This window comes from Paroedura picta, chromosome 3, assembly GCF_049243985.1.
Source record: "Paroedura picta isolate Pp20150507F chromosome 3, Ppicta_v3.0, whole genome shotgun sequence".
NCBI lineage: Eukaryota > Metazoa > Chordata > Lepidosauria > Squamata > Gekkonidae > Paroedura > Paroedura picta.
In genome coordinates, this window is record NC_135371.1 from 118,056,278 (window position 1) to 118,081,579 (window position 25,302).

General features: G+C 46.0%; 1 protein-coding gene across 4 annotated transcripts in view; it reads left to right on the forward strand.

Moving 5' to 3' along the window:
• The first annotated feature begins 1,139 nt into the window (after positions 1-1,139).
• The window catches only part of ADGRE5 (adhesion G protein-coupled receptor E5), an 84,959-nt gene continuing 60,796 nt past the window's right edge, over positions 1,140-25,302 (forward strand). For 2 of the 4 annotated variants that reach the window (XM_077327363.1, XM_077327366.1), the window contains exon 1: positions 1,140-1,347. In XM_077327363.1, the coding sequence (XP_077183478.1) occupies positions 1,314-1,347 (34 nt within the window). In that variant the 5' untranslated portion in view covers positions 1,140-1,313. Of the gene's footprint in view, positions 1,348-8,120; positions 8,197-25,302 lie in introns of those variants that run through there. The other 2 variants (XM_077327367.1, XM_077327364.1) reach the window with 2 other exon arrangements.

Sequence of the window (25,302 nt, forward strand, 5' to 3'; positions counted from 1 at the left end):
ACACAGCCGTGAAACAATTCAAACATTAATTGGACAGCATTACAAATAAGAGTTCTGGATGCAGGTCAGATGATATCCAATTGCCAGTTTTCCTGGTCCTGCAAAGTTCCTATTACTGTGAAAACTGCTGTAGCAGAAGGACACAGAGAGCTGTCCTTGTCACTGCATGATCACAGTGGGTATGGCTTTGCTGGCCAAAACATTTCTGTGCTAGTCAGTTTACAGTGGTACAGGAAAATTAGAGTCCAGTAGCACCTTTAAGACCAACAAGGATTTATTCAATGCATGAGCTTTCAAGTACATGCACTCTTCCTCAGACTAATGAGCAACCAATATAAGGCAAAAGCTAATTGTGGTAAATTAGAAAACTGTGTCACAACATCTAAATTCAGCCTTATGATGCCATATGATAATTCTTTGCTAAAACAGCCAATCAGTCCCCTTGAGTTCAGTTGTAGTTCACAAAAACAGTGGAGAAATAAAACTATCTACATTAGTAATTAATGGCTGTCACTTTACCATTTGTTGCTGCCATCCCTGCAAGTGACAAGCTGCCCTGGCAACTATCTTGTCAAAAGACCAGAGAGTTAAATTCAAAATTACATTACATATTACTAACATTACATATTAATAATCAGCCAAATATCTGGTGAAGCATGCATGTTCTGTCTAAGGCAGCTGGAGTGGAGACACAGCTTCTTTCCCCCCTGTGCAAACTCAAGGGAACTTTGCAATCATCCCCATCTCTGAACACCAGAGTTGGCAATCCTATATCACAGCAGGCATATCCTCACTGGTTGTATTCATGTTGGCCTATCCTGAAGGGAGGAAGGGCTGGAGCCTTGTGGATTCTAAGGAATTTTGCAATGGGGTCGTCCACTACTTTCGAGGCCATGATTTGTCATGTTTAGCTCCCTGCTACCCTAAATTTCATTGTGAAATTGAAAGTGCAGCATTTCCTAACGCGTGTCTCCTTCAAAGAACCCCCTGGGGCTGTTTCCTTGTCTGAAGCACAGGGACTATTTAAATGTACGCTAAACAGCTCGTGGTCCCCCAGTCTCAGAGTCGACCACCAGCGAGCCTCTGATCGCAGCCCGAACTCCAGCCCCGCTTCCCCCGACCCCATGCGCTTCTGAAGGGGGCGTGCCTTTGAGGGTAGCCCGGCGGTGGTAGTCCCCGCTCGCTTTCCTGGGCGGGGCGGGTACCAGCCCTGGTGCTCGCCGTCTCCCTTTCTCACTCGGACGCTTTCTCTGACCCGCGTGGAGTTCTTGAATCACCAGCCAGGGAGGATTTGCTGCAGCTGGATTAGGAGCATGGCGCGAAACAGCGTACTGCTGCTGGCTCTGGGTAAGTCCCCGCGTTAAACTGCTCTGATCTTTCCGGATTCCGCGAAGGTCCCCAGGTTTCAGCCCCGACAGCTTGAACGCCTGGTCCTCCTCGACTTAAATTCGGAAAGACTTTTTAAAATTGTTCTGACGGTGATCCATCTGAATCCACCCAGGATCCTCTCGTTAAACTTCCAACTTCCGAGGGTAGGAGTAAGTTTGTGGGGTGCAACTGGGTATGATTTCTTCCCTCCCTGTGGTCGTACTTGGCAGACACTTTGCAAGTTCTTTGGCGTAATGACTGCTAATGATGACCCTGGATTTATGTGGTGGGGCACAAATACAGTTAGTTCCTTGTTCATACTTGGCACCAAAACGCTATAACTACATGCTGAGGAGTAGTAAGTAGTAACAGAAAACAGGCGGCACTTTGGCTGCAATCTTTAAAATCTTTTCCTGGGAGTAAGCCCTATTGAGTAAAATTCTGAGGTGTTCCTAGTATTCCCTTTGTGTCAGTCAATGTAATTGTTTTAAAATAAGCTTAAAATCAATCTAGTGCATTTCCAAAATGATCAGTCATATATCTTTTCAGGGGTTTTTTTTTACTTATCAGCCATAGGATGTAAATAAGGGGCTGAGGAACAGTGATGTAGCCAGCCCTAATACTTCGCATTTATACTGCACTTTCACTGCTCAAAGCACATAACATGTCAATAATTCTTAGAACGGCCAAGTGGGATAGGTTAATATTACTATCCCCATTTTGCAGGGCTAAGGTTGGGTAACTTGCCCAAGATCATCTTGTTAGTTTATAGTTCAGTTGACATTTGAAATTGTGATCTTAAGTTTCACAACTCTTTCTCCTCACCACTGATCTACACCAGCCAAAGTTGATGTTGTCAAATATTTGATTATAACACAAAAAAGGACGGTTCACAATAGAATACCAATGGAAAAACAAGAACAGAAAAACAATATCCAAGGCAATATTCTTATTCTGACAATATATATTCAATTTTAATACAATTTTTATATACATAATCAACCATAATGGTTTCAAGATAATTTCTGTTTTCAATATCTTTTCTTCAATGGCTGACTCCTCCAATATAAAATTGTTGTAACAATAGTGAAAGTTAGTCAGTGTGGAAAAACCCTACAGTTTTTCTTTATATTAGTGTTTTAATAATATCAATAGGCCATTGGCTAAAAGGTATTGGGGAATGTTAGTCAAATGTTAGAAAAGATGTTGAAAATGGAAATTATCTAGAAACCATTACGGTTGATTCTTTATGTATGTAAATATTTGAAACAACCTGTCCAACTTATGTATGCAGCTAATGAAATAAAATATAAAATATAATGAGAAAGGTGAATCTGAAAATGATGCCACGTTTAAAGAATCCTTTCTTGGAGAAGCATAAAAACACAATCTCTTACAAATAAAAATAAGTCCTTGGATAGCTGTAAAAGGTTAATATATTTTAACTGAACAGTAAAACTTTAAACCCCTTGACCCAATCAGAAAGGTCTTTTGTCAAGTAAAATATATCCAATAGCTGTGGATTCCCCCTCCTGTGTAGTTCAAAATCTCACCAGGTTTACAGAAAAATCTTTTTAAATTCCCCCAATTATATAGGAGTTAAAATCCTCAAAAAGGTAACCATGATGTCTGTGGCTTGGAGGGTGGGACTTAGGAGTCACCTGACAATTGGGGATGACACAAAAATAGGTGAGTGAGGGGAGAAGGGAGGAAATATGGTGAAACACTAAAGGAGAGGAAACAGCTGAGAAGATGGAGGGGAGTGAAAAAGATTGACAGCAACAGGGGAAGGGAAAATGGAACCAGGGGAGTGGGGGGAGAAAAGCAAATTAAGAAAATTGGGCTGGTGGTGGAAAAAAGAGTGAAGGGGGGCAAGTACAATCAGAGTGTGGGGTGAATCCTAGGCTGACATAGGGGGTTTTAGTTATAAGTCCCCCTTGCTATTTATGAGAAATGCTGTGTGATTTGGTTATCACTATAATGTATATTTTCCATCGTATCTGGAAACAGTACTGAAAATGTGTGTGTATATATGTACAAATGATAATGAAAAACATGATATTGTGCATCAGGTTGTAACAATGCTAACAAGTTTGATCTACACTAAGGCTGTTCTTGGCAACTTGGCCTTTCATGTATCTTTGAAAGATATCGTTTCATGTCTGATCAAAGATAACAATTATCTTATAAGGGGAAAGCACTGAGAATTCATTCTCTAGGCTATTTTTAACATGCAAGTCATATGTCAAGAATGAATAGTCCATCTCTCAGTATTTTTCACTTTCTCTTGTTGCTTTTTCTTCCTGTTCCTTTTTACACATTTCCCAGACTCTCAACTTTGCATGTAGTTGAGGTGTAGTTGTGCCTTTATGGATGGAGCTGCATTTTCTTCACAGGGGCATTCAGGCTGTGGAACACTGTGCCCACTGGGGTTCAACTGGTCTCAAAGTCTTCTTAAGGGACCTGCCTCCTATATTTTTGTGTGTTGAATTGCAGTTTTTATGTTTCTGTATGTATTTTAGTTGTGCTTTTAATACTTTTTGTTGGCCTTAATTTTTTTGTGGTTGATTATGTTTGTTTTAGAGCCTCTTGTGGTGCAGAGTGGTAATGCAGCAGACATGCAATCTGAAAGCTGCCCATGAGGCTGGGAGTTCAATCCCAGCAGCCGGCTCAAGGTTGACTCAGCCTTCCATCCTTCCGAGGTCGGTAAAATGAGTACCCAGCTTGCTGGGGGGTAAACGGTCATGACTGGGGAAGGCACTGGCAAACCACCCCGTATTGAGTCTGCCATGAAAACGCTGGAGGGCGTCACCCCAAGGGTCAGACATGACCCGGTGCTTGCACAGAGGATACCTTTGAAATTTTTTAGCAGACTTGGTGGACTTAATGCAGAAAGGCAGAATATAAATGTTGTTAAATAAGAAAAATATTTACAGATGAGCATTTCCCCTATCATTACATCTTTGGGAGGGGAGCTTCAGGTTGACTTGCTGCTTGTCACAACTATTCAGAGACATAAAATCCTTGTAAAGAGAGAATCCTGGCTTCTCACAGCAATCTCCTATTTAGTGCTCCAGGCATGACTTCCATGTGAAGATTCAGCTTAGAGGCCTGAACATCATGCATCTGGGCTGTGCACATATTTGTCACATTTTTTCTTCTCCATATTATCCATTATTATAATTTTGAAAGATATGAAATAAAGATGTCTGTATCTTAAAGCAGTGGTCCCCAACCTTTTTATCACCGGGGACCACTCAACGCCGGGGACCACTCACTGGGGACCACTTTTACTGAGGCCCGGTGGGGGGGGTAGTTTACTCCTCTACTCTCAACCACTGCCCTAACGCTCTCTGATCGCTATGGTAATGTTTAAACATCCCTTCAAAATAAGATACAGACACGCCACAACAATGAACATAAGGAACATTTTATTTTCATGGAAATTTTAACTCATGACAATGACAAATCAATGGGAACCCTGAGCTTGTTTCTCTGCAATGAGATAGTCCCATCTGGGAGTGATGGAAGACAATGACACCCGAAGTGTGTTGTAAAGGGCCGGGGGGATGAAGTAAAGGGCCAGGGGGGGGGGAGAAGGCATCCTTCGGGGCCCACCTCCAATTAGTCGAAGGTCCACATGTGGTCCGCGGCCCACAGGTTGGGGATCGCTATCTTAGAGGACATAAATAGACCATTTCATTGGTTTCCAACACAGGAGTCCCCGGCACCTATCCCAGATCCGCAGGCTCCAGAAAAGCCCCCTTTCGTCTGCTTGTTAGATTCAGCCTGGGGTCAGTTGAGGTGGCAAGTGACACAAGCTAGAAATATTTATTTTCCACTTTAAGGGGTATTTTTACTATTTCTAATGTTTAGGCATTACTGGAATTTCACATTCTTTGGCCTTAGTTGGTGCTTCCATGAAAGTGACCTCAAGCGAGTGAGTAGGATGGGTGACATCAGCCTTGTTCTAGAAATGATTGTACTTCTTCATGGCACAGAAAAGATGAGCCAAAAGTTCCAAACCTGGATGTCTCATCTTAGGATCTTAAATCTAGCCCTTGCTCCCAAACAGAGTGACTCAGGCTGCAGACTTATGTGTATTTACTTGAACGTAAGATCTGCTGAATTTAACAAGACTTCCATCTGAATAAACATGCTGTGATGGACTGCACTTTTTAAAAGCTTAGAAGTGCTGTACAATCTACTAATGAAGGACTGTGAAGGGTTAAGTCTCCATAGAAACAGAGGGCCTTGAGTGACAGGCTGCCCCAAGCAAAATGATTGGTTAGCATCAGCTGAGCAGAGAAAGTCTTGAGAACTGCATGCTGATGAGAGACTGTCAGATTTCTGCTTTTACTGAAGAGTGTCTGTATTCAGCCTTAGCTAAGAGCAGTTTAACACAGACATAGAATTGGAGGGAAAATTGACAGGGAGGTTTGGGAAGTAGGCAAAGACATTTGAGCCAAGGAAAGGGGATAGATTCTCTAGAGAGAGAAGAAAACTCCCTATCCAGGCAAACAGGGAGTTAACTTTAAAGAGTATGGAGATCCCTGGTCTGGTCTGGTTAGAAACTGCCTTTTGACCTTTTCCACATGGGGAATTAGGCCTGGGCCAGCACTCATCTGGTTTCAGGGCTAATCCCTACTTCCAGATGATGTCGGCGCTGGCCTAGGACTGGCCTGAATCAGGCCTTTGGTTGCCCCGCAGTAAGGGGACACATATTCTTCCCTCATTCCCTTCCTTGCCGCAGGTGCCATCAAGGTCTATGTTAGGCTAGGCCTGGCAGCAAAGAGTTGGGCTGTCCAGGCCCGGCTCCTCGTCTGATGTATGGATTCCTGGAAGGGACAAAAAATGTTCCCGGCAGCTCGGTGGCATTGTACAGCGCCATGGAACCAACTGGGACATTTTTTTTTCATTTTTAAGAAGGTGGCATTGCATTGTAACACAATCCCACTGTCTTAAAAATGAACAAAATCACCCTGCACTGCCACAGAGTGTGGCGGAACCTCGCTGCCCCAGCTGCCTCATCTAGAGGCAGAAATCTGGGGCAGACTGGGTAAAGGTAAAGGTAAAGGTATCCCCTGTGCAAGCACCGAGTCATGTCTGACCCTTGGGGTGACGCCCTCTAGCGTTTTCTTGGCAGACTCAATACGGGGTGGTTTGCCAGTGCCTTCCCCAGTCATTACCGTTTACCCCCCAGCAAGCTGGGTACTCATTTTACCGACCTCGGAAGGATGGAAGGCTGAGTCAACCTTGAGCTGGCTGCTGGGATTGAGCTCCCAGCCTCATGGGCAAAGCTGTCAGACGGCTGCCTTACCACTCTGAGCCACAAGAGGCTCGCAGACTGGGTACACCGGTCAAAATGGTCCCTGTGAGGAGGCAGGGTGTGGTGTGGTAAATTGTCCCATTACAAACACCCAGCAGCAGCCAGGCATGTTGCCGGTAGTGCAGAAAAGTTATTAGAGACCTTAAGTTACTTAAAAGCTCAAGACGAATATTGGTGTTTCAAGAGAACAGGGTTGAATACTGGAAATAGTTTACCAACCTTCTGAAAGCCAAAAGTGTCAGAGGATACTCAAAGAAAGTATCCTGGAGTGTTTGAGGAAACACTGAAACAAAAGTCTTTCATTATAAAAATTTAAGTCACTGTGAATAGCTTAAGAAACTCTCATTAGCCTGGAATATAAGAACTATTCAGGTATCTATATTGAGGTACATCAGAAATTTCAACCCCTGATTTCACCTGACCTCTCCCCTCTATATTAGATGAAATATTTTGTTATTTTTAAATTTTAAAATGTCCTGAGTAACATTTAAGTTGTTTAGTCCTTTCCTCAGGTCCCTGGGCTGAGCCAGTAGCCAGAAATATTGTACTGTGACAGGGTGGGTTAGCCATTGTTCTTCACCAAAGAAGAAAATACAGTACTCGGGCAGAAGGCAAATAGAAATGAAGGGAAATCTTGCCTCTGAGGAAGGGAAGTGAACAGGACTGTCATACGTGCAGTGGATTGTTCATTCAGTTTCCATAGGAGAGGTCTTCATTAGCAAAGAACACCAAATAGTTGTGGATGCTGTTTCTGCCCATGCTGTGTTTATGGATGGGATGAAACTTCAGCCCTTATCATATTCTGTTCTGATGTTCTGATGTGGTGGTTTTTGTTGAAAATAAGAACTATCCAAGGCCAAGTCTCTTTTTTTCCTTAAGAATAAGGCTAATTCCATAACTAATGCCCCTTAATATAGCAGTATGTTTGTGACAAAATCTGTCACCATGGGCAAGATTCTACTAGTCTTCTTTTGAAATAAATCTGCTTTGGCAAAGGTTCACCTTGTTCCTTGGTTTTAGCCTGATTCATTTCTTCCTATTTTGTGACAGGCTGGCTGCTTCTCTGACATTCATGAATCAACTGTAATCAGCATTAGGTGGGAATGATTAAGTGCTTCCATAGCTATCCAGGCTAACTGTGGTGGTCAGGGGAAGACTCCCAGCGATGTCTCCAGATTGCTGCTGCCTGGGCTGTGTGGGCGGGCCCTGTCAGAACTTAGGCTTCACGCCTCCTGACTGGCTGGAACTCTGGTCTGTCCTGGTGAGGGCCCAATCGGAAGGCACGTCATGCCCTCTGATTGGGCCCTCACCCGGACCGGCCCCAGCCACTCTCCACCAACTTAGGCCTTAGCCTTTTATGTTTATGCAGTGACAGCTGTATAAAGATACAGTTGTGAAATAACAATAAAAAAGAGCAGATATTTTTGGTGAGTTGAAGAATGGTGATAGCATACAATGTATATTCAACTAGTAGAAAAACACTGGCAGTGAAAGAAGAGGTAAGTTATTAAGGAATCCGGTAGGAGAGATAAAAGGGAACTGTGGTCAGGTAGTAGTTAAGAGAAGCCGCGATACTGTTTTGACTGTCTGCACAGCATAAGGTCATGCTGCAGCTGTGTTTACATTTTTTAAAATTTGCAAATGAGTGGCAACAATGTCCTGTAGACAGTCTTAAAAACTGAGTGAATGAATGATGGCATTGGCAACTCCAGGCTGAATGAATACTAGGCTGGAATTGTGCTAATCTTATTCTGTATCCTGCCTTTTTGGCCACAGAGGATCTCAAGTTCACTCAGACAGGATTCCAGTGGTGCTTCCCATCAAGGCCCTGCTGTTGTATCATGTAGTCTCAAACCATTTCTTTATTTGATTTATAGATCACCCCTATTAGGTTCAGGGAGGAGTATAACATATTTGATTATCAGTGTAAATGGCAGGAAAAACCGGAAAACAACAAAACTACAAAAGCCGTACACCTTGGATGCTCCATTGTCTAACCCAGGCTTTCTCAGCCAGGGTTTCATGAAAGCCCTGAAAGGGTTTCCCAGGTGGGTTGGAGGTAATTAATTTTTAAATATATTTTAAATATATTTTTTAATTTGTTAAACATTTATCAAATGATATGACCATGTAGGCCTGGAGGGAGTGGGAAGTGGAGGGGCTATGCTTCCCAACCATATTCTGCAAGACCACACCACTTCCGGGGTTTCTTGAAGAATGTTTTAGGAGTAAAAAAGTTAAGAAAGGCTCGTCTAATCATACACGGGGAACAATACTACAATAGTTCCCTATGTATCTGTCTCGTTGATTTTCTCTTAAACATAATTTGTAATAACCCCAAATTAATATTAGACTGCAATCCTTTATGCACTTCCCTGGAAGTAAGTCCTATTGAACTCAGTGGCATTTCCTTCTGAGTAGAAGACATTCTTTCTTAAGAGCCTTGGCTTAGAAAACAGGTGTTTTCTTTGGGAAAATATATCTATGAGGCTCCAAGCCAAACATGGATTTTGCAGTCAAGATCTCTGGAAAAATTGTTGAAATATCTGCAAGGTTTGTATGTGGCAGGTTTAATAAGTTGCTTCCACCTGATCCTCACAAACCACTTCCTCGTAAGCATAGCTCACAGTGTCAGACAGGGTACGTTCAAAGTAGACTTGTCCAAAGGCCTGTCCCTTCAGTAGAAGCTTCAGGTGTGGAAGTGCCTCTGTCTTGCCAAGTTAAAGTGGCAAATGGTTCTTTTATTAGGATTTGAAAGCAATAAGCACACTGGTGTAGAGGTAGATGAGTTGTGATTTATTTAATATTGTGATTTAATTTAATACTAGTAAATAAGCCCGCTGCACTCTGAATGCAGCGGGCGCTAGTAGGGTTTGGGAGTCTCCGGAGACGGTGCGGGCGATGGGCGGTGCGTGAGCCAGATTCGGTTCGTCCTGCCCCCTCCCGCGCTGCAGCCTACCTAAGCCCGTGTTGTCGCTGGAGGTGAGGCCACGGCGAGGCGGTGACCTGCCCTCTCGGATCCGAGGCAGGTAATGGCGGCAGCCGGGCGGATGCAGGCGAGCAGGAAGGGGGGCCGGATCGGGAGGCGCAAAGCGCCTCCCAATTAGTCAGTCCGACGGCAAGGGACCAATTGCGAGCCGTGCCTGCCGATTGGGCCCTCTGTCAGTCGGGGGGAAGGGGCCTATTGGCACCCTTCCTCATCACGGACAGGGCCCACCCTCGGGGCTCTTAACGAATTATTTAATCCGCTCCGCTAGGAGCGGTTAAAGATAACTGGCTTCAAAGCCCATTCCTAAGAATGGGCCTTGAAAGAGGCCCCTCCCCTGGCTCCTGGGCAGGCAGCTTAAGATGGCTTAGGGCCGCAGCTCGCAGCCAGATCAAGTGGGGCAGGTGGGGGCTGGGCAGCTCGTTAGGAGGCCTGCGACAGAGCTCCTTAGTAGGCAGTCAGCAGGCCAAGAGGCCCTTGTTAGCAAGGCCTCCATGATGACCCTTTGCCCAGGGCCTCTCTCCTTACCTGCTGCTGGCTCCAGGCACTGAGATGTCTGAGAGCAAAGAGGCTAGAGTCCAGGGATGGTGGGCAGGAGCTGCAGGTGCAGGGCCAATCAGGCTGCACCCTGATTGGCCCTATTCTAACTTGAACAGCCAGACACGTCCCAACCACTAGGGTGTTTTATAAATATATAGAGGAACAACAATGGATAAGGATTAGCAGGCAATTGCAACACAGATTTTCACAGTACATCAATCAGCATCAAATCCAATACCACCCTTTCATACTCACTTAACAAACAGTTTCTAATTTCTAATCAGTCACTGCGAGCCAGGTCAGCAGCAGAAATTGTGGCCCCTGGACTGACGTACACAAAGCTCCCAGTGTTCCGCTAACAACTAGTTTTTAAACTTCAACTAAAAGCCCCAAACAGGGGGGGGGGGTCTCTTACTTCCCAATATGTCATATTAGGAGCATTATTCATAAGGAAAACAGAGGCCCATGATGTCTCCCAGTTATACTGTGCTACCTGCTAACGAGCTGAGATCATGTGAATCTTCACCCAGCTTCCTGTGTCCAGGTTCAAAAGGTTGAGATAAGCATGTTTACATATGAGCAATACTTGCCGCTTACAGCTGCGTTTCAGTAAGAAAACTAAAAACAAGGCCTGCTTCTAGACTCATACAAAATGGAAGCTAGGTGATGTGAGAAAGGACAAAGGCCTGTCACTAACTCCTCGTAGCAATATCTTCCACATTATTTTCCCATACACCTTTACTTGGGTAAAGGCTAGCCTGATTTTGGAAACTAAGCAGGACCAGCCCTGGCTAATATTTGGATGGGAGATCTCCCTGGGGTGGTCAAGGTAGGCAATGGCAAATGACCAAAAGAAAGTGTATCTTGCCTTGAAAACCATACCATGTCACCATAAGTCAGCTGTGACTTGATAGCAAAAAAAAAAAGTGTGGAAATGAGAAGTTGCAGCTTTTCATGGCATGGAGGTAAATAAAGTCTTTGTTTTGTTTTTTAAATTCCATTAAGTTTCTCGTAAAGGAAGAGGACACTTTTCTCCATGCAGTTGGCAACATAAGAACTCACTGACTGCATTCTCCATACTTGGAGAAATAATGTACTGCCCCACCCTAAACACTTGTTGCAATAGCTTCCTGCAAAGCCTTCCTGTACTTCTATATTTGTGTTAATGGCAAGTGAGGAGTAAAGGAATTTTAATCCATTCAGCAGGAGTTTAAAAGCATACAGATGAGGATGGTGGGATCCCCACTGTCTCTGGTCACAGATGAAGCGGAAGAGAGAGGCTGGGCTGCAATTTGTAGCTGGCATGGAAAGCAAATTAAGATTAATCCTTCGATGTTCTTATCCTTCTCAAGATATGTGTTGGCTTGCCAAATGAGCCAGGGGGGGAATCAGCATGGCTTTTCTTGATACATAGAAATCAGGTGAAGCTTTTCAAGGCATTGAGACAGGCCATAGGTCAACCTGCTGTGAAAGACTCATCTACCATGGCCAGTTGTAAAACTGGCAACCACCTGACCTGGTTAGCCCAGGCAAACTTCAGCCCTGGCTGGCACGTGGAAGGGAGACCTCCCAAGAACACCAAGGCCATGACTCAGGAGCAGGCAATGGCAAACCACCTCCAAACATCTCTTGCCTGGCAGCCAGACAGCCTTAGGATCTCCTGGCTATTTTACACTCATGTGATGCAAGGAAGAATGCTGGCAGCAACCTTGTTCTGATCCCATGAGTACAGCAACCTGAATGGGAAGACAGTTCATGTTAGCCCTGCTTGGTGTACAGTTACTGGTGTACTTAGGGTTCAAATGTAGTAGGGGCTCTGACACTGAACAAGTGCCGATTGCTTCCTATGGGGTGCCTATTTATAGGAACAGGGAGTTCCCACGGGGAGGGGGGGGCAGGATAGGGCCAGAATGCTATTTCCAGTTTCTTGACTGGCTGCCACACCTGCTCACACGGAGCTCTAAAACAGCATTCTCATGGCTAAGAATGTGAGGGGCAAAAGTCAAGCAATGTACAACAGAGAAAGAGCACTAGAGGCCCACACAGCAAGGGGCCTGATAGGCTCAGTTCAGATGCCATGCTAAGCCTTGGTTCAATCACTATGGTTAGTGGGTTGTCTGAATTTGGCCTCCTCACCACAGTTAGTCTAGCTCCCTTAAACTGGATTCAGAAGCTGATTTATTAGTCACTGATGATTGCTTCAGCATAGGGGTCCCTTCCACACTGTGTGGCAAGCAGGAAGTTCTTACTTTTAAAAGGAGCACCCACACAGTGTTGTGGTAATTCTATGGAAGACTTGTGGGCTTCTCAGGGCTTCTAGTCTTAAACTAGATTCATTTAAAATACTTCTTTGAAGTGATTTGAAGTGAGTCAAAGAGGGAACTGCAGGATCTCTGTGGTTGCTCCTTCCGCAATCACTACGGGGTGGGAGATGGACTCAAGCCCTGCTCTCAGAATGGCATGAGGCTGCTGCTTGCTGTCATGCGTCATTCCTCTCCCATTGACTATTTTAAAGGCTCTTTCCCTTTCCCAGCCCCCCTCATATTGTAGCCTTACAGTGTCTCCCAAGAGGGCCAGGCAGAATGGCCACTGTGCTGTGCTTTTGCATAGAAATGGTGGGAGAAAGGAGAGGCAAGGTAGGGGGTAGCAGCAGCAAGCACAGTCAGAACAGGTGTGTTCTGCTCCTGTTCTGCATACGGTTTTACTTGGGCCCATGTAAATGCAGCCACAGTTTACTCTTGGTTTAATGAGATATGTGTACAGGGAATCTTGGCCTGTTGCATTTCATACTCACTGGGTCTAAGAAATGTCTGGCAAGAGCCGCTAGAACCTGAAACTGTTCTAGCTTTTCTGTGCCTCTTGAGAGCAGTCTCCCTTTGGGTAAGGTTCAGCTTAATCAGTGTGCTTTGTGATCTGGTGAGATGAAAGTGTTAATGTCAGCTCTGAACAACTTGACTGGGAAAGGGAACAGTGGATCATCCACTGAAGTTTTCCTTTAGTTTGGTGCCTCAATCAGACTGGGAGAGCAGCTGGTGTGTGTGTTTTTGGGAGGGGAGAAGGTAGGGAAAAAGGAGTACAAGAGTGAGAGAGCACTCAAGGATTTGTCAGTGCACATTAAGACTATGTACTTTATCATCATCATCATCTTTATTATTATTATTTGATATATTTCCCGCCACTCCCTGGGTATGCTTGTGGCGGGTGACAGTTGTCTTAAAACTCCCAATTAAACGACATTAAAAATCATAACATAACATGGTGGCAGCCAATCACAGTCTACTCCCACCTACCAAGGCGATAGAAAATGGGGGGAGGTGATGTGTACTTCAGACCCCCAAGGGGGGGAACGCTCTACCTCGCAGACCCCAGCCTCAACCATAAACCTGGCGGAAGAGCTCCGTTTTACAGGCCCCGCGGAAAGCTGACAAATCCCGCAGGGCCTGCAGCTCCCCCCGGGATCTCATTCCACCAGGTGGGGCGAGGACCGAAAAAGCCCTGGCCCTGGTTGAGCTTCCCTGGGGCCAGGAACGACCAATAGATTTCCCCCCGCAGAGCGTAATGCCTAGCAGGAGACATAGGACATGCCTGTCTGTGAGCCGGATCCTAGGGACAGATCATTATTTAAATAAGCTGTGGCTTTTTGAGATCTGAATCATGTCACTTCCTTTGTCTCTGTCATACTTTCTTAATGAGTCGTTTCACATTCAGGTTTGTATCCCAGACAGTCCTGAGTTTTAGCAATTGCTTAGCCCAATAATAGATACAGCTGTTCTTTTAGAGGTGGAGTTTGTATCAATAGGCCTTGGTGCAGTGAGTTTACTTCCCAGGAGGGTGTTGATATTCATGGAGAGGTCAGTGCTTCCATCTTTCACTAGTGTAGTCCCTCCACTGACTTCTGTTTTAAATTAGATATTCTGCCTGGTGGGAGGGATCTACTGCCAGGGATGATTTATCGCTGATGCCTGGTGGTGCTCTGCCCTACAGCCTGGCTGGATCCAGCCTTTCGAAATGTGAGCTTTCTCATAAGTACACATAATGTGCGTCACAATTGCACAGTCCCAATGTGCAGAAGTAGGCCCTTCTGTGCTTTGTGGATAAGGTAGTTCTTGTTCAGAGGCTACGTGAACTCTAACCCTCTGCCAAAAACAAGCCTTTGTGGGAAACCTATGAAATTGTTTTTGCTTTCTTCACATGAGAAAATGAGTCAGCCTTGTTTAGTCTGTTACCCACAGGTTCCACAGCTACTCTGACACTTTGTCCTTCCTTCTGCTACTGCCTGTTTAAAACAAACCACATGATGTACCTAGGGTCATGTTCAAGCAAGCACTTTAGGCAAGGAACTTCCCACGTAAGATGCTCAAGCAGGCTGAGGTTTCCTATCAGCAATTGTCTGCATGCTGAGAATCATAGAGTTGGAAGTATCCTCATGGGTCATCTAGTCCAACCCCCTGCACTATGCAGGACACTCACACTGGCTCATGCATTGTAACCTGCCACCCCGTAAGCCTTCACAGAATCAGCCTCTCTGTCAGATGGCTATCCAGCCTCTGTTTAAAAATCTCCAAAGATGGAGAATCCACCACCTCCTGAGGAAGCCTGTTTCACTGAGAAACCGCTCTAACTCTCTCACAAGAGAGGAATATAATTTCACTTTCTTTTCCTCACAGTGGCCCTACAGAGTCCCTACTCTTTTTTTTTACTTGAAATATAACTAAAGCTTTTTTTTTGCTATGTTTAGCACTTCTTGCTAGCCTAAGCTCATATTGAGCTTTAGCTTTTCTAACACTCTCCCTACAATGATTGGTTATTTGTTTATACTCATCCTTGGTAATAAGGCCTTCCTTCTATTTCCTGAATGACTCTTTTTTTATTCCTCAAATCATTTGACAGCTGCTTATAGAGCCACCTAGGGTTCCTTAGGCTCCTTCCATCTTTTCTTCTCAAGGGAATTGTTTGTGATTGAGCCTTCCCTCTCCCCGCCCCCCCTGCGGTTCCCTCTCCCCGCCCCCCCCCCCCCGCAGTAAAAAACCTCCCAGGCCACAAGCTTGCGGCCCGGGAAGCTTCTTACTGTGGGAGGGGGGGGGAGAGGGAATAAGGGCTGCATTGTGCATGCATGGCCCGGCCGCGCATGCATACATGCGCGCTGCGTGACCGAAATCGTGCACACGCGATTTCGGCTGCGCTGCGTGCATGTGTGCATGCGCAGCCTGGCCGCGCATGCGTGATGCGCAGGTGCGGGCGCGGCCACGCATGCGCGCTGCACGGGTGTGGTCGTTGCCCTGCCGGTCCCCAGCCAAAAAAAGGTTGGGGACCACTGATGTAAAGGTTTTCTCTTTCCCACAGTTGAAAATTCCAATATCACATGATCACTACTACCAAGTGTGTCCACTACTCCCACCTCATCTACCAGTTCTTCCCTATTAATGAGAATCAAGTTAAAATAGCAGACCTCCTGGTTCCCCTCTCTACTTTCTGGGAAATAAACCTGTCAGCAACACATTAAGAAATTAATGGAGTTTGTATTTTTAGTAGAGTTGGTCTTCCAACAGATATCCGGGTAATTGAAGTCACCTATGACCACTGTTTTCCCCCTTTTTTCAAAATTGTGTAATTTGGTTTAGGAGTATCTCATTTAAGTCCTCTGACTGGCTTGGTGGTCTGTAGCAGACCCCCACAGTAATACCATTCTCATTTCCTACTCTTTTTATATTTGCCCAAATACATTCAACTGAACTTTCATGCTCAGGTACCTGTATGTCTTCACAAGTATAAAGATTCTTAACATATATTGCTACACCTTCCCCCTTCTTTCAAATGTTTGTCTCTTTTGAATAGAATTTTGAGAGGGGACAGTTTTGATAGAGAAGAGTAGGTGAGAGCTTGGTGTAGTGGTTAGGAGTGCGGACATCTAATCTGGTGAGCCGGGTTTTATTCCGCACTCTCCCACATGCAATCAGCTGGGTGACCTTGGGCTTGTCACGGCACTGATAAAGCTGTTCTGACTGAGCGGTAATATCAGGGCTCTCTCAGCCTCACTTAACTCACAGGGTGTCTGTTGTGGGGAGAGGAAAGGGAAGGTGATTGTAAGCTGCTTTGAGACTCCTTCAGGTAGAGAAAAGCATCATATAAGAACCAACTCTTCTTCTAAAACCCGTTTCGCTTCTCACATTTCCTACTCAAAATCTCTTATACTCATTTCCTCCTTTCTGGTTCCAGATTTCTTTGTACTTTCCCTCACCATTAATTGAAGTCTGTCTCACAGAGATTTACATTTCTTGGCATAGAAATGCAGTAGGCAGATTTCCCGTTCTACCTTTTTTGTATGTCATGCTGGTTTTAGGAGTACAAAGCAAATCTAGTTTAAAAGGTAATAGACCTTCAGATTTTCCTTTTCCTACAGTGGAGATTCAGGGATGAGTGGGGGGAAATTCTTGAATGTCTGTTGTGTAAGCGTTAAGGGTACATCCTAGCTGCCGAGAAAAACTTGCAGTCCTATTTTAAAAGAGGTCACCGTCAAATGTTTTTTCCCTTTTATGGTTTCCTTGGTGGTGCCTATCCCATAATATTAGAATTTAAGGATGTTTGGTGATGTTGACATGCAAGAGATTCCGAGCAGAAGTACTTTTTATTCAACAATTGTTTAAACTGTGAAGTTCACTGCCAGTGCATGTAGAGATGGCCATGGACACAAGTGGCTTTAAAAGTTAGAGGGATTCATGGCAGATACAGCCACATGTCATATCATCTATATATCTAATAGCAAGGTATAGCTCCCATCAGTGGATATCTAAATCTGTGGACTTATGGATCCGAAGTCCTCTCCCCTCAACGGACACCCTGTGAGGTTAGGTGGGGCTGAGAGAGCTCTGAGAAATCTGCTCTGTGAAAACAGCTCTAAGATCTGTGGTTGGCTCAAAGTCACCCACTGGTGCAGCACTCTCCCCTCATGTCATGCTCTTGCTGCTAGTGTGATAAAATCAGTAGAGCTGGACACTGTTGCCCACCACCTCATTTTGTTAAGACTGAAATGGGGTGGGGGAAACCTAGCTGTCAAGAAATTGCTCGCCACCCGAGCCACCGCCGCCTTCCCCACACGCACACATGCTCACAGCAGAAGATGTTTCCCCGAGTGGTGGCGGGTCAGGCAGCACCATCGCATGGGGAAGCAACCTCTGCTGGGGAGCATGTGTGTGTGTACAGCAGCCGTGGTGACTTGAGCAGTATGTCCTCGCAGAGGTCTTCTGCTGGTGATTGTGTGTGTGTGTGTACACATGCGGGGGAGGTGGCAGTGGCTGGGGCGGCACTGCCCCTGCTTCAGAATTGCTCAGGGAGAAAGAGGGCAGGAGTCCAAGGCTTTAAAAAAATCCCCAAACTGATATTGACATATCAGTTTGCTCCCTGCATATGGAAATTTGTGCAGCAGGGATCGGCTGGACCGTTCTTAATTTTCTTAAATATGGAAACGGAGAGGCTTTTCTGTCATTTTCTGAGCGGTGGGCAGGCAGGCTAGTGAGATGGGGGGGAGAGAAGATGAGCAGAAGAAACGGGGGTGTGATACATGAGAGGCCGGCCGGCCGCATTTGGATTTATTTTAATTTTTTTTGTAATCTCTCTTCCATGGCAACGCACATGCATTTTAACGAGAACGCATTGCCATGTGTTGGTTTTAATTTTTTTTTTAAATCTTGCTTGGGGGAACTTTGGAGACAAACCTCTGATTGGTTGCCTCCGTTGATTGACAGGCCGAGAAATAGTGAGTAAAATAGCCCATTGTTCTTGTGCCTTTTTTCCCATTAGCGAGGAGGAGAAAAGGTGAGACGTGATGGCAGAGTGTGGAGGAGGAAAAGCACCATTTACTATCTTGCAATTTTGGCCAGGACATAAAGTGCAATTTGGTACTCTGTGCAGAAATTGCCCAAGTCCCCATCCGGAACAGGGTTCAGCCTACTGAAGTGGAGATCATAGACATGAACTGGCTTGAATGGCACAGCCCCCAGATTGATTGGGGGAAGCTGGTAGGACAGAGGTCTCTATCTTTTTTTATCACTGGGGACCGGTCAACGCTTGACAATTTTACAGAGGCGAGGGGGGGATGTCACCGCTGCCTGAACCCGCTTGGGGGCGCTGCCAGCAACAGCTGCCATGCCGAGGGGGAGCCCCAGCCATGGCGGCCATTGGAGAGCACCAAAGGTGAGCCAGTGGCAGAGTGGCAGGGCAGACTCCGAGGCAGCAGCCAGGGAGGAGGGCGATGAGGAGCTGTGGCCCGGTACCAACTGATCTACGGACCAGTACCGGTCCCCGGCCCGGGGGTTGGGGACCACTGTGCTAGGGGACCTTGTGCCAGTTGCAGTCTTGCAATCTAATCTACATAACTAGTTGGTTTGTAAGGATTAAGTGGAAGAAAGAAGATTGATTTGAGCTGAATATATGAACTAAGTAAATACGTTCTATAGCGCTTTATCAACTGACATATGCTCTTCAGTCTTGCTAATACCATGGTAATCTAGAACAGGGATCACCAAACTGTGGCTCTCCCGATGCTCATGGACTACAATGACCATAAGCCCCAGGGGCACATGGTCATTGTAGTTCATGGACATCTGGAGAGCCACAGTTTGGCCACCCCGGATCTAGAGGTTCAGCAGAAACTCTTTGCCTAGTTTCCAAGGCTTTCTGAACATCTTTCTGCTTCAGCCCACAAAGGATGCACTTTTTAAAACTAACATTGATGAAATCTTTTTTTCCTGAGAATTTCAGGGGGGAGAAAAGATTCTTAGTACAAAGAAATGTTGTTCATCCCCTAGGTGGTCTCTGCATATTATGCAAAGTTTGCTACTGTAGTTTCCGTCCAAGTAGATATCGGAGACCACAGAGATGTATGAATCATTTATTCACAGTTATTGACAAACAGATACAAAGAGCAAAAATATATATACAAAAGGATTACAATTGATCAATCCTCTATATTAAAATTTTGAATGCTTTCAAAAGAGTAAACTACAGTCTCCCAATTTTTAAGATTCTCTTTAAAAAGCAGAAAATGTAGACAAAGGATGCTATGTAGCATTAGCCTAGTTCTTTCATATTCTAGTTAGCCAGGCAAACTTGGCAATCTTGGAACTTGTTAAGTTTTTATATGAGCTGGGCCAGAGGAACTGTGTCAGAGGAATCCAACTTTCCTGTGATGCTGGCCTTTTTCTATTTCTGTCATACACCTGGGAGAATGCAGAAACAGAACACAAAAAGCAAGTGCAACCTGGATGAACTGGTTTCTTAGCTTATTGGCGTACAGATCAATTTGAATGAGCCTATGCTCATGCCTTGCTTCATCCTGGGAAAGTTAAATGCAACTCTCGCCTCAGAGTCTAATCATTTTTCTATGATCATGCCCCTGATCCAGATGGTCCTAAGCCAATCAGTGTCCCTTCTTGGAGGAGAAACCCTTTTTACAGGGCTTTGCTAGGGTTACCAACCTCCAGGTAGTGGCCAGATATTTCCTGCTAATACAGCTGATCTCCAGGCGACAGATCAGTTCCCCCAGGGGAAATGGCTGCTTTGGTGAGAGGACTGTATGGCATCATACCACGTTGAAGTCAAGCCTCTGGTTCCTCAGGCTTCACTACCAAAATCTCCAGGAATTTCCCAACCCTGATGGGGAAGGCCTACAGTGTGGGCATCTATGTGACTGCTGATTACTGAATTCCATGTTCAGAGCATCAGGTAGGATTAAATGTCACCACAGACTGTGGAGAAAGTAAGTGTCTCACAAGGCATTCTTTCATACCGGCCTTCAGTCTTCTTCAAGTCACTAGTGTACATGCTGGAAACTAGATTGAATCTATTGGTAGCTGCCCTAAAATGGAAGAATATTCCATTATTAAAGTGAAAATATGCTTATATTTTAGGAAATTCACTATGTTTCCTGTGTGTGTGGGGTGGGCCTGATTTTTACATCCCATAATGGCTTCCTCCTTGAGTTTGGCCTTTCAGATAGCCCTGGTAATATTTTTTTTTCTGGTATTCCTGATGAAGTAACTCTGGGAGAATAATAATTCTATACCTTTGTGCAGTACATACTAGATGAACTGGATTTTAGTGTTTCTTTTCTTCTTTTCCTTTTTTTGGAGAATGAAAAAAAAGATTTTAGTGTTTCTTAGAGTATGCAAAGAGCAGGGAAGTTCAAAGGAAGATGTTGAAGATGGCGTTAATAAGGGGAAATGTCTTTTTGACTGTGTTTTTTGACTTCCACATGTGACTACATCTACCATAAAGATCATTAACAATCTAAGAGTTGCCAGGGAAGTTTTTCATCTTGGAGAAGTTTTAGACCCATGGAAAACAACCTAAATATTTAGAGGTGCCCATCTGTCTGCTACTTTTCAAGACTTAGTGTGTGAGTTACAGCTAGTTTGCTATAATTATTTCATCCTTGTAATATACCAACAGTTATGTTTAGAAACTCTTCTTGCTTACTTTAAATTGTGCACTAAAGCAGTGGTCCCCAACCTTTATTAGGCTGGGGACCGGCAGGGCATCGGGCCGCGCCCGCAGGGCCCGCGCCCGCGCGGGCCACGCCCACGCTTCGGGCCGCGCCCGCGGATCGGGCCGCACCCGCAGGCCGCACCCGCGGCTCGGGCCGCGCCTGCGGGCCGCACCCGGCCACGCCCGCGGGCCGCACCCGTGGATCGGGCCGCACCCGCGGGCCGCACGGGCGCGGCCTGCACGGGCGCGGCCCAGCCCTGATTCCCTCTCCCCGCCCTCCCGCAGTAAGTAGCTTCCCGGGCCGCAAGCTTGCGGCCTGGGAAGTTTTTTACTGCGGGGGGGGGGGGGGAGAGGGAGCCGCGGCCCGGCACCATGGCCTTCGCGGCCCGGCACCGGGCCGCGGCCCGCAGGTTGGGGACCACTGCACTAAAGTGCTGGCTGACTTGTATTGGAGGCAGAAATTATTTGTGGCCTCCTTGGTATCGGTTGGAATGTCTTAGTTACCAGTCAGAGTTTACAGTAGCAGGGGCAGAATGAGAAGTTAAAATTGCTGTGGGAAAAGACCCATCTGACTTCTGACTCAGGTTTGCAAGCTCACGTGGCCCGTTGTGGTAGCTGAGGGAGAAAGTACCTCATGGGTAAAAGACTGGTGAGGAGGGAGCAATGTGGCAGTGCCCACTGGAGCATGGACCAGATAAGAAGTTTCCAGTAGATCTTTTTATCTGTTTGTTTCAGCACCAAGGGCAATAGGGTTTGGATCCTTGCTTACGTGAATGCCTCTCCTTGACTTCATTTGATGCAGGAAGTACCCTACAAAACAGGGAAGTTGTTTTGGGGAAAGAATATTGTGGTTTTGCAGCTTTTGAGACAATGTGGATGCATGACCTCTCAGCCTCACATTAGTTCATAAACCCTGGATGGCAGCTTTCTGACAGCGATCCACTCAGTCTTAGTGGGGAAACAACTGACCTCTGTTCTCCTGCAAACCACTGTCTGGGAAAGGCTTCTGTCAGCATGGTCATGCCGGTTCAGGTTCTGCTTCCTTTGTGTCTGTGTGTTCACGGGGACATGCGGTGCGGAGCATTCTGGAGTGTCCAAGCTGATCTATTGTGTATAAAGATCAAACTACGCATGACATTCAGCTGTGTGATATTTTCCCTCTGTGCGTGCGTGCATGTTTAATTCATTCGAAACACATGAGTTTCTGCAATGAGGCAAATAGCAGCTTTGCAGAACTTTTTCAAGTTGGGAAACAGTGCCAGAGAAAAAGCTTAAGCTCTCTCCTTGTGCCACAGTCCCAATCCAGATTGGTCCCCCCAAATGGCTTAGACCTCATTCAGAACAGTGTTCAGTTCTGGGGGCTACAGTTCAAGAAGGATATTGACAAGCTGGAACATGTTCAGAGAAGGGCTTAACTATGCAAAAGGTAGACATGTTGAAGAAGAGGCCAACGTTGACTGCAGCTTCAGTGACAAGGACTAGGAGCGGTGGATTCAAATTACAGCAAAGGAGGTTCCACTTAAATATTAGAAAACATTTTCTGATGGTGAGGGCTGTTCATAGGGGGACTGTGCTGTGTCAAGAGGGTGGTGGAGTCTGCTTGGAAGTTTTTAGGAGGAGATTGGATGAGCACCTGTCAGGAGTGTGTGATTTTTAAATCCCTGAAAAAGTGGGAGGCTAGACTGGTCTCTTCCAGCTCTGTGTGATTCTGACTCTGAGAATCTACATGTCAACCAGGAACTTGCTTTGTGTGTCTGCTTGACAGGAACTGGGGTAGCCCTGGATACAGATCCAGGAAAAGAATTTTATGGTTGAGCCAGACATTAACCAAAGTGGACAAGCTGCTAGAGTCAGTAAGAGCAACTACTTCCCCCTTGAGTCCTATCCATCATGGCTGCTTCAAGGGGGTGACTGGTGGATAGAAGGCCCACGGGGATATTATTAACCTCTCCCTGTCTACGGGGGAGTTTCTTGAGACACTGAAGGAGGTGGTGGTTCATCCCTTGCTGAAGAAACCATTGCTTGATCCGTGGGACCAGGCCAATCTTGCATTTCTGGGTAAGGTGGTTGAAAAGGCCACCATGGATCAGCTCCTGGCATTCTTGGAGGAAGCTTCGGTTCGACCCATACCAGTTGGGCTTCTGTCCTGGCCATGGGGTGGAGACGGTGCTGGTCACCTTGTTGGATGATCTCTGGCGCCAGCTGGATAGGGGCGGTTTGACTATTCTTGTGATGTTAGATCTGCCAGCCACATTTGATGTGGTCAACCATGAGCTCTTAGCTCACCGTCTCACCGGGACTGGGATGCATGGGACAGCCCTTCAGTGGTTGCTGTCCTTCCTACATAGAGGGTTGCAGTAGGGGAAGAGTTATCGTGCCTCTTTCAACTTCCATGTGGAGTTCCACAAGGGATGGTTGTCTCCCCCACACTTTTCAACATCTTTATGTGCCCTTTGACACAGCTGGTCCAGAGTTTCAGGCTGGAATGTTATCAGTATGCAGATGATGCCCAGCTCCATCTCCTCATGGACGGCCGCCCAGACACCCCCTGGAAACATTCAACAGGTGTTTGGAAGCCATAGCTGGATGGCTTGAGCAGGGTCACCTGAAACACAACCCCTCCAAGAGGGAGATCTTGTGGCTGGAAAGGAAGGGAACAGGCGAGGAAGCACGTTTGCCTGACCTAGCCAGGATGCAACTCAACATCTCGCCCTGTGCCAAGAATTTGAATGTGACCCTGGACACCTGGAAGCACAGGTCATGAGAGCAGCCAATCTGGGGCGCTTTTCCTGCTTTGCCAGTTGAGGCTACTGGCACCCTACCTGGCCACAGTGATCCATTCATCAGTTGCCTCCAGGATTGACTTCTGTAACTCACCCTATGCAGGCCTTCCCTTGTCTTTGAACCGGAAATTACAGCTGCTAGGGTATTCACAGCAACACCTGGGAGGGCACATATCAAGCCTGTGCCAAGGCAGCTGTATTGGTTGTCAGTTGCTGCCGGGATCAAGTTCAAAGGTTTGGTTTTAACCTTCAAGGCCCTTTGCAGTCCGGTACTCACTCACCTGAGGAACCGCCTACCGCCTTATGCCCCCCACAGGGCCTTGTGATCTGTGGGTACAAATTTGTTGGTGGTTCCTGGCACATGGGAGGTTTGCCTGGCCTCGACCAGTGTCAGGGCCGTTTTGTTCCTGTCCCTAACCTGGTGGAATGAGCTCCCAGAAGAGCTGAGCTTTTGTGGTTCCATAGGATCTGCAGGACGGAGCTCTTCTGCCAGGTCTTTGGTTGAGACCAGGGCACAGAAGATCTAGAGGCCCCTCCACACTTAATGACAGCTAATGTTCTCAAGGGTAATGGCAGGCACCCCTGGTCTTTCCCCTGAGGCACTGGGTGGGGTGGGGGTTGGAAATGGGGGAGAAGGTGGGGTTTTTATTTTTACCACCAAGCTATCATTGGTTTAAATACTATTTCATGTGAGTTATAATTTTTTTATCGTTGTAACCTGCTGTGAGATGGTTCTCCCATAGCGGTGGAAAATCAGCCAAACAAATAAACAAACAGAATTGGACAGCCTTAAGCATATGGTAGAATTTGCAGAGGGATTTCTAGAGTGGTGATTGTACATGTAATTGTCACATTCAGATACTATAAAGAATTTACAGCTTGACCTTGAAAGTACCTAGGTGTAATCCAGATGGGCAGAAAGGGAGAATGAATGTTGTGTTATCCATTCAGAGCACACCGCCGTCCCTCCCACTAACTAGTACAGCAAAGCTGTTACTTCGTTGATGGGATCTGATATCCCTCAAAACATCAACCCAATTGGCATTTTTAGACTACAAGTTCTGAATGAGCCACAGAGGCAGCACAGAAGGTGACTACTGAAAGGAGAAGAATGCTGTGTCTGCTTGATTGAAATGCTGTTCAATGGAAGAAGGAAACGGGATTATGGTTACCGTTCCCTCCCTTGAATACATCAAAAACTTTCAGGTTAATTTTGGATCTGAATTTTTACCAAATTCTGAATTTTCAGGGTTTTCCTTACTATTTTGAACCTTTTTCAAAGTTTTTTTTTCCAGGTCCTGAAAATTTGGCCCCATTTTAGCAATTGTAACGATCCATCGGTGGTTTATCCTAGCAGCTCATGCTATGGGCCCTGCACTTCCAGAGGCCCTGCAGTACAGTATGGTTAGGGAGCCTTCCCACTGTGATTGTGAGGGGAGTCTTCATCCTCCTGTGGCTTGTGGACTGCAAAAACAACACAAAAAGAGGATCTCAGTTGCTTCCAAAGTTCCAGCTGTCCCTGGAAGGGTTCCCCACTGATACAGCACAAGTAACAGGGCCAGCTGTGCTCTGCTAAGGCCCTGCAAATCCTTAAACTGGCTCTGGTATTGTGGGCTCTGCAAATCCTTAAACCGAGTCTGATCTATCCCCCGAACTAGTGCAGAGGTGGGAAGAAAGACAGAATGAGAGAGATGTATCCCATAAATTGAAAGACTGGAGACAGCAGCTAACAGCTGATTGGGTAGACCTTCCTGTCTTATTCCCCCCCCCCCCCAAAAAAAACAGTTTTGGGTTCTAGATGCGGAGTTAAGATT